Raw genomic sequence first — 10,216 nt, 5'->3', positions numbered from 1 at the left:
GCTTAGAGCGTTTTCAAGGCAACACAGAGCCAACAGGTCAAGACGCAGTGCACAGAGGGAATCACCCAAGAAAATGTTCAACACGGGAAATATGAGGAAACTGAAAAACTACTTGATAAATCCTCAATCCATTCATCTTGTTTCCACCGTATGGAAGTATATTATTCTAGCAAAATTATTTGCAAATGTGTATCTCAATCTTTGCACGTGTTGGTCAATTTGCGTGCGTGTGTATTTCTTTGTGTGTTTGTATATCAATCCGAGTTTGTGTATTCAGATCCGCCTACATGTGTTTTAGATTCCCGTGCGTGAGTTTTAAGTTGTCTGTTCCTAATCACAAAAAACTCTCTACAGGCTGTCCACTTACACGTCACTTTTGCAACACTTCTGCCGTGCAAGATTTGAACAAGCGCATCCCGATTCGTGAGTGTGGAGTGCAACTTCTGTGTGGACATTTAGAAGTGCATGCGTGTAATACAATCTGCGCCTGCGTATCTGAGGTGTGCCTACATTTAACCAACCACGGAAAGACACGACGCAAGGTGTGTGAAAGAGAGACTTGTCTGGCGTTGTTTCTGATTGATTTAAATTGTGTAGTGTCTTCTGTGGTTGGTTACATTTAGGCACAGTGGCTTGATGGCTTGGTCTGGGATTAGTTATTTCCATCAATCAATCAGAGTAACTCGAACTCTGGCAAGCTGCGAAAAACCAAAGTGTATCTCCCAAGAGGAGCTGGGGAAAGGGAAGTCTGGACTTCTTTGCTTCGGCTACTGCCTCCGCGACCTGACCTCGGATTAGCTGAAGAAGATGGATGTATGCATATAATCGCAATAATATCGTACCGTGGCCTTGATACCGTGATGATATCGTACCGTGAGATTTTATATTGTTACAACCCTAATCATTAACAGCTAAACATTAAAAAACTAGGTTCTAATTGGCTAAGGAAAAGACAATGGATCACTGGTGGACAATGGATGACTGGAAGAAAGTAATTTTCAGTGATGAATCAATTCACATTACAATTCACCACTAAATGGTAACACCCGAATACGTTTTTCAACTTGTTTAAGTCGGGGTGCACGTTAATCAATTCATGGTAACATGTCTTTTACTGCACTAATGGAGAGGATGTTTGGGCATGATGACATTTTTTTTTTTCAAGATAAGGCATTTTTTATAAAAACAATCTGTACAAACTTTCCTTGGAGAAACATACATCAGGTCAATTTCATGGCCTGCAAATAGTGTGTTACTCAATCCAATGTGAAGTGGAAATTTAAGAAAATAGTGGACAACAAGACTCCGACATGCAAAGCTGATTTGAGAACAGCAATAAGAAGTTGGAGCAAGATTGATGAAAAAAAGTATGCTTCGCAGACTGTAGGCTGTTATAAAAGACAGAGGTGGTGCAACAAAATACTGGTGCTCTGTTTTTCATAATTCTATCATTTTGCTCAGGATTGAGTGATTCCATAAGTATCAGCAGAGGGTACCACTCTGCTGAGTGGTACCCTCAATCATCAGGAGATGATTGAGGGAACTCCTCATGAAACAGTTCTGTTGTCTGGTGATTTTTTCCCCACACATACATATATTGCGCTCTACCACGGTATCGAGCACTATTCTCTGGATAATCAAATTTAGACACACACACACATACATATATATATATATACACATATATATATATATATATATATATATATATATATACATATACACACATATATATATATATATATATATATATATATATGTATATATATACATATACATATATATATATATATATATACTAAATATTTATAGATGGACCGTGATCACAAGCTTGTGTGCCAATGTTGACATAATCGACTAATGCGCTGCTTCCTTGTTTCCTGGCTCGTCAAACTTTATTCTATAGATTGTAAGTCATGCCTCTCAGCTGGATAGTAGCAGGGCGAGGACGTATTCTGACAAGTTGGTACACTTTGACAGCCAATTTAGACACGGAAATGACAAGAAAGACACAAAAAGAAGCTTGGTTACACACCTTTTCTTCGTGAAGATTTGGAGTCATCCTTTATCTAAACGGGAATTAAACAAAATTCTATCAGTCAGCATCCTAATGAAAACAGACCTTGCACAGTAAGTGATGTTTTGTTTGTTGGCTCTCATGAAGTCTGCAGTGAGTACGATAGGCAACATTAAAAAAGAAAAGAAAATTGCAGTTCCCCTTTAAAGCCAGGAAGTTGGCATTTGAAATGACTATAGTTTTGTGTCAGGTCTGTTATCTGCTTTTTTCTACAAAATTAAACAACTTAAGGAACATCATCCAAGTCTGCCGATTGCATCATTTGTAGGGGTTAAAATCCTCATGTCCACCAGGAGAATATTAGAAAAATATATTTTCATTGAGGGGTGTCCTGATCGGGTCGTGATATTGAATATAATTGATAACAATAAAAACCAGTATTGTATCAGATTATATTGCATGTAACATCTCTGATACAAGCAATCTTGCAGGGCATTTACTTGCGCAAAGACATAAGTCCATCACATAATATAAAACAGGGTACGGTTTTTCAAACCAACCATTATTCTCCAATGGAGTAATTTCACTTAATCAAAAATTTTTCCAATGTTCCACATTACAGAATAACCAAAGTATGAAACATTTTAGTTGATATTGTATCAGTACTGTAGTAAAAGTGAAAAAGTTGAATCGCAACACCCCTAGTTTTATTATAAAAAAAAAAGTATGTGTCACACAAGCACAACAAACTACTAACACGTGTTGTAAACCCCCTAATATATAGCATCCTTTAAAGACAGAATAACTGGATAGATTCAATAACTGCCAATAAAACATGTTCATTACTATGGCAGCCATTCTGGGATCACATTTCTGTCAGGTGTATTATTTGTTGATGAACCCCAAGATGCAGAGAAGGAGGCAGGCATAGAATATGAAAAGATTTAATTAAAACTCAGCAGGAACAAACAAAAAGCACGCACATAAGCGGAATAACAAACCTAGGGAGCTAGCACTGGAAGCTAGAAAACAAAAAGGGAACTTTAGCATGGAAGCTAGAAGATAGCAAACAGAAAAACTGGAAATAACTAATGGCTAACAAGAACAGCTTACCGCTACGATGACCAGTACAAAATGTAGCACGACATGTAATAGCTGAAAAGAATCACAGACACGACAAGAACATATGGCAACGACAAGTTTGAATGACAATACAATGATCCAGCAACTGACAAGACAAAGCAGGTACAAATAGTAGCGGGCTGATTGGCAACGGGTGTGGCCAGGTGTGACAAGATATATTTTATATTATCTTGTCAATTATTTTCTGCTACGTCCCCACCAGGAAAAATAAAACGTTTTGCGCCGCGCTCGCCCCACTCTCCATATATTAAAACAGTATAATTTTTTGTATATTAAAATGTTTAAGTACACCTCTACATAACACTGTATCCTTATTAAAATTAAAATAAATTACAAAAGAAATATGGATAAACTTAAAACAAAGAATGACTAACATTTTTCAGTCTGCAACAGAAAATATTTAAAATTGCGACAATTTGCCTTGAATAAAAACATTTAATTAAAAAATAAATATATTTATGAACGATTTGAGCCATTTAATGCTGAAAAATCAAAATAAAGCAACTCAATAAATATTAATTGAAAGTGATCAGCAACATTAACAATATATAAAGCATTTTAACCTAAAAAACCAAAATGAAAAATACAATTGCTGCAGTTTTTTTACAAACCCCGTTTCCATATGAGGTGGGAAATTGTTATAGATGTAAATAAAAACGGAATACAATGATTTGCAAATCCTTTTCAACCCTTATTCAGTTGAATGCATTACAAACACAAACCATTTGATGTTCAAACTCATAAGCTTTATTTTTTTTTTGCAAATAATAATTAAATTAGAATTTCATGGCTGCAACATGTGCCAAAGTAGTTGGGAAAGGACATGTTCACCACTGTGTTAATATATATATAAAATATATAATTCACATCACATTTTCTTTTAACAACACTCAATAAACGTTTGGGAACTGAGGAAAATAATTGTTGAAGCTTTGAAAGTGGAATTCTTTCCCATTATTGTTTTATGTAGAGCTTCAGTCGTCCAACAGTCCAAATCCAAAGTCTCTGCTGTCGTATTTTACGCTTCATAATGTGCCACACATTTTCGATGGGAGACAGGTCTGGACTGCAGAGGGGCAGGAAAGTACCCGCACTCTTTTTTTACGAAGCCACGCTGTTTTATCACTTGTCTTGCTGAATTAAGCAGAGGCGTCAATCATAAAGTTGCTTGGATGACAACATATGTTGCTCCAAAACCTGTATGGACCTTTCAGCATTAATGGTGCTCTCAAAGATGTGTAAGTTAGCCATGCCTTGGGCACTAATACACCCCCATACCATCACAGATGCTGGCTTTTGAACTTTGCGCCTACAACAATCCGAATGGTTATTTTCCTCTTTGTTCTGGAGAACACTACGTCCTCTGTTTCCAAATTTATTTTGAAATTTGGACTCGTCAGACCAAAGAACGCCTTTCCACTTTGCATCAGTCCACTTTAGGTGAGCTCGGGCCCAGCCAAGCCGGCGGAGTTTCAGGATATTGTTGATAAATGGGTTTGGCTTTGCATAGTAGAGTTTTAACTTGCACTTACAGATGTAGCGACCAACTGTAGTTACGGACAGTGGTTTTATGAAGTGTTGATATCCTTTACACACTGATGTCAGTTTTTGATGCAGTACCGCCTGAGACAGGGGTCGGGAACCTATGGCTCGCGAGCCAGGTGTGGATCTTTTGATGATTGCATCTGGCTCGGCTCGCAGATTTCGGCTTTTCAGATAAAACATAAAATATTATCGCTTGTTTTAATCCATCCATCGATTTTCCACTACTCATGTCCTGTTCAGGGCTGCGGTTGGCTGCAGGAGCAATTGTCCATTATTTTTATTGGATGATAATAGCTGACGTTGGCCGTTGGTGGGTAAACAGGTAAACGCCCCCTTTTGACTCAGTGTTGTCGATCGTTAGCTCAAAGCTAACCCTTCGACGAAGAAGATGGCGAAAAGAAAAAAAGACGATGAGTATCGGACATTTCAGGACGAATGGACTGAAGAATTTGCCTTTGTGGAGAGAGCAGGTTCTGCGGTGTGCTTAATTTGCAATGACAAAATTGCATCGATGAAACGGTCGAATGTAAAGCGGCACTTCGACACACGCCATGCTAGCTTTGCATCAAAATACCCTGCGGGAGACAGCAGGAAGAAAGCGTGCCAAGAGCTAATGAGCAGAGTGCAAGCTAACCAGCAGCAACTCCGCGTATGGACCCAGCAAGGTGACTATAATTCCGCTAGTTTTGCTGGAACTTTAGCAATAGTGAGGAACGGAAAACCATTCACAGATGGCGAGTATGCTAAAACGTTCGTGCTGGATGTAGCCAATGAACTTTTTGATGATCTTCCGAACAAAGACAAGATAATCAAACGGATACAAGACATGCCTCTGTCGGCAAGAACTGTTCATGATCGTAGCATCATGATGGCAAACCAAGTGGAGGAAACACAAGTTAAGGACATAAATGCAGCGCCGTTCCTTTCCCTCGCTTTGGATGAGTCAACAGACGTAAGTCATTTGTCGCAGTTCAGTGTGATTGCAAGATATGCTGCTGGTGACACACTGCGGGAAGAAAGTCTTGCTGTTCTGCCAATAAAAGGGTCCACAAGAGGTGAAGATTTATTCAAGTCTTTCATGGAGTTCGCTCATGAAAAAAATCTACCTCTGGATAAACTTATCTCAGGTGTACTGATGGTGCTCCGTGTATGGTGGGGAAAAACAAAGGATTTGTGGCGCTTCTCCGTAAACATGAAAATAGACCCATCCTAAGTTTCCATTGCATTCTACACCAGGAGGCACTTTGTGCTCAGATGGGTGACGGGCAGCTTGGCGAAGTGATGTCGCTGGTCATTCGTGTGATCAACTTTATTGTTGCCCGAGCCTTAAATGATCGCCAATTTAAATCCCTGCTGGATGAAGTTGGAAATAACTATCACGGTCTGTTTTTGCACAGCAATGTGCGTTGGTTGTCAAGAGGGAAGGTGCTCAGCCGTTTTGCGGCTTGCCTGAAGGAAATCTAGACTTTCCTTGAAATGAAAGGCATCGAGCATCCTGAGCTAGCCGAAATTGAGTGGCTCCTCAAGTTTTACTATCTCGTGGATATGACTGAACATCTGAACCAGCTCAATGTGAAAATGCAAGGCATTGGAAATACAGTGTTATCCCTTCAACACGTTGTGTTTGCTTTTGAAAACAAGCTGTAGCTTTTTATCATGGATCTTGAAACAGGTCGTTTACTACATTTTGAAAAACTGAGACAATTTAAAGATGCATGCACAGCAAGTGAGCCCACGCAAAACTTTGATATCCACCAACTAGCTGACTTCACATCCAGTCTCCTACAGTCGTTCAAAGCACGCTTTGGAGATTTTCGTAAGCACACTCATCTTTTTAAGTTCATCACCCATCCAAACGAGTGTTCACTAAACACAGCCGACCTGAGTTACATTCCTGATGTCTCCCTCAGAGATTTTGAAGCAGAATTGGCTGACCTGAAGGCCTCAGACATGTGAGTGAATAAGTTCAAGTCACTGAATGAAGATTTGGAAAGAATCGTACGACAGAAAGCGGAGTTGGCGAGCAAGCACATGTGGACAGAAATGAAAAAACTTCAAACCGAAGACCAGATGATAATCAAAACTTGGAACGCGCTTCCTGTCACATACAACACACTGAAGCGTGTGAGTGTTGCTGTATTGACCATGTTTGGATCTACATATTCATGTGAGCAGTCATTTTCACATCTTAAAAACATCAAGTCCAACCTACGATCACGTTTAACGGATGAAAGCCTCAACGCCTGCATGAAGCTTAACCTCACCAAGTACCAACCAGACTACAAAGCCATCAGCAAATCCATGCAGCACCAGAAGTCGCATTAATTGTGAGTATTACAACAACATTATTTAAAACAATAAATTCAGAGGCTTATTATACTTACATTTAGTTGAATTCAGTCTTAAAATATATTATATGGCTCCCACTGAAATAAATTTCCAAATATTTTGCTTTCATGGCTCTCTGAGTCAAAAAGTTTCCCGACCCCTGACCTGAGAGATCAAAAGTCAGTAATATCATCGCTTATGTGCAGTGATTTCTCCAGATTCTCTGAACTTTTTGATTATATTACGGACCGTAGATGGTAAAATCCCTAAATTCCTTGCAATAGCTTGTTGAGAAATGTTGTTCTAAGCCTGTTCGACAATTTGCTTTACAAAGTGGTGACCCTTTACCCCATCTTTGTTTGTGAATTACTGAGCATTTCATGGAAGCTGCTTTTATACCCAATCAAAGCACCCAACTGTTCCCAACTAGCCTGCACACCTGTGAGATGTTCCATATAAGTGTTTGATGAGCATTCCTCAACTTTATCAGTATTTATTGCCACCTTTCCCAGCTTCTTTGTCACATGTTGCTGGCATTAAATTCTAAAGTTAATGATTATTTGCTAAAAAAAAAAAAAAAAGTTTATTAGTTTGAACATCAAATATGTTGTCTTTGTAGCATATTCCACTGAATATGGGTTGAAAATGATTTGCAAATCATTTTATTCCATTTATATTTACATCTAACACAATTTCCCAACTCATATGGAAACGGGGTTTGTATATATACACCGTATTTTTCAAACTATGGAGCGCACTGGTATTTAAGCCACACCCCTAAAATATATTTAGCTGCACCGGGCTGTAAACCACAAATATATATGTTGTGAAATTAGTCATTTGTATAGAAATATTTTTTAAATATTCATTTATATACCTTAACTGTGTGGATGTAAGTGTGAATGTTGTCTGTCTATCTGTGTTGGCCCTGTGATAAGGTGGCGACTTGTCCAGGTTGTACACTGCCTTCCGCCCGCATGCAGCTGAGAGAGGCTGCAGCGACAGCCCGCGCGACCTTCAACGGGACAAGCGGTAGGAAATGGATGGATGGATGATGGATGTCTTCAAATGGTGTCTGTAACACAGCAATAAAAGGGCTAATCAAACAAAACACAAGTCATAATCATGGACTCACTAGCTGCGGAAGCTAGCTCTCCAATCAGTTAAACAGACTCAATAATTCCACGGTAAAGTCTTTGTGGATTTACTGAGGAATATGTGTAACTGGATCAATACAAAAACAATGCCGTTGTAAGTTAATAATACTAACACAGACACTGGTAAACATGTTAGCATATTAGTTAATGCTAAGGATGCTTGCTTGATTACATTAAGATAGCACATACAAATATGAATGAAAACACTCTTAAAGACATCACACATGGGACTGTGTAGTAAGCATAAAACGTCTTTAGTTATACTGTAAAACCTACAAACGAATGAAGAATCCATACGAGTAATAACGCTATGGACGGCTAAAAGATGGAACAACACTTCTACGTGGGACGGTACAGCTCAATTGTTAGAGGGGCCGTGCCAGCAACGAGAGGGTTTTAGGTCCGATCCCCGCTTCCGCCAACCGAGTCACTGCCGTTGTGTCCTTGGGCAAGACATTTCACCCACCTGCTCCCAGTGCCACCCACACTGGTTTAAATGTAACTTTGTTATGTTTTGTGATCATGTTTTGTTTCGTTGTGTTATGTTACTTTAAGACTCCATTAGCTCCTGTTTTTTCACTCTCTTGTTTTGTTTCCATGATAAGTCATTGGTTTCACCTGTATTCATTTGGACTCACGCACCTGATTTGTTTAGGACTCACGCACCTGTGTTAATCACGTCACTATTATTTAAGCTTGTAGTTGCCAGGCAGTCGGCCTGGCGTCATTGTTGTTGTTCCATGCTCTATTCATTCTCTTCATGCCATAGTTCATGCTTCATGTCCTGCACGTAAGTTTTGTTTATTCAAGTCACAGTTAGCGAGTTTTTCATGTCCTAAGTTTTTTGCCTTTGTGTATTTTATAGCCAAGTTTGTTCTCTGCCTTGTGCGCGCCTTTAGTTTGCACTTCTTTATAGATAAATTAATATATGTTTTTACCTTCACGCCATGTCCCGTCACCGTCCTTTGCATTCTGGGAAAACAAACCCCACCACAGTACAAGTGTTGATAAGATATTGGGTTTCACTATGTAAAACCGCTTTGAGTCACTAGAGAAAAGTGCTATATAAATATAATTCACTTCACATCACTTCTACTAGGTTGAACGGAAGGATGAAGAAGTCAAAATGACTAGCTACAATGACCACATTTTGCAGTGCACAGCTTTTCGAAGCAGGGTTTGAAGCGCAATATTGTTAAAGTATGTTCGGGTTAAGGTTACAGCCCCCCCTCTGCCCACAACATCCCACCACGCATCCCTCAAGGGAGCCTGCCCCACTATTTGAGAAGGACTGAATTAAAGTAAAAGGAGTGAGTTTTTAAGCATATAATTAGAAAATAGAATAAATATAGCCATGTGGCACTTATACTTAATAGTGTGTTGAAAATACGCACATGATTAGTGTTAAATGCCACTAAGTGGGAATGGCATTTGTTAAAAAAAAAATAAACGCACAGACCTAAAAAAAATATTAGGGTAACAGGATTGTGCTGAGACGTTTACCCCCCAGTACCCCTGTCATAGTTCAAATATCATCAACTTGGCCTGCAGAGGAACTGAATGATGCAACTTGTGGGATTTTTGAGAGGGGTTCATGTATCAGGTTAACGCAGTGCTTCTCAATCATCCCTATCACAACGCCGAAGTGACAGAACTTTTTTCAGGGCCCCCTGAAGTGAATTAACCATATAAAAATGTTTTTTGCATCTGTATGTGTCAAGATAGTTATTTACTCACACTAACGGGTGTGAGCACCCTTTGAAGAAAAAAAGAACAACATTTCTATCAGCACAAGATGCTGCCACACAAACCCCGAAAGAACATTTTGAAAATCAAGACTACGTGTCCTGCAATTGGATGCATTTCTACAGTATATTATCTTTATTCTCATCTACCAACATCCTTAGGTTGTCTTTTTGACACTTACAGGTCCCACGTATTGTACCACAGATTTTTCAGTGTTTTTAGTTGATAATTTACTAACATTATTATCATTGAAAATGTTATATGAAATTCTACAACATGC

General features: G+C 39.0%; 1 protein-coding gene across 2 annotated transcripts in view; it reads right to left on the bottom strand.

Moving 5' to 3' along the window:
• Positions 1–10,216, bottom strand: part of them4 (thioesterase superfamily member 4) — a 37,777-nt gene that overhangs the window by 1,289 nt on the left and 26,272 nt on the right. The window contains exons 6-7 of one of the 2 annotated variants that reach the window (XR_009803489.1): positions 7,911–8,108; positions 2,036–2,069 (exon numbers count right to left, since the gene is read on the bottom strand). Coding sequence is in view for 1 of the 2 variants with exons in the window: in XM_061881941.1 (XP_061737925.1) it covers positions 8,098–8,108 (11 nt within the window). In the remaining variant the exon portion in view is untranslated. Of the gene's footprint in view, positions 1–2,035; positions 2,070–2,515; positions 8,109–10,216 lie in introns of those variants that run through there. The other variant, XM_061881941.1, reaches the window with a different exon arrangement.

The sequence above is a fragment of the Nerophis ophidion genome, linkage group LG21, assembly GCF_033978795.1.
Source record: "Nerophis ophidion isolate RoL-2023_Sa linkage group LG21, RoL_Noph_v1.0, whole genome shotgun sequence".
Lineage (NCBI taxonomy): Eukaryota > Metazoa > Chordata > Actinopteri > Syngnathiformes > Syngnathidae > Nerophis > Nerophis ophidion.
The sequence above is the reverse complement of the archived record's forward strand: the minus strand, read 5'-3'. Positions and strand labels throughout refer to the sequence as shown.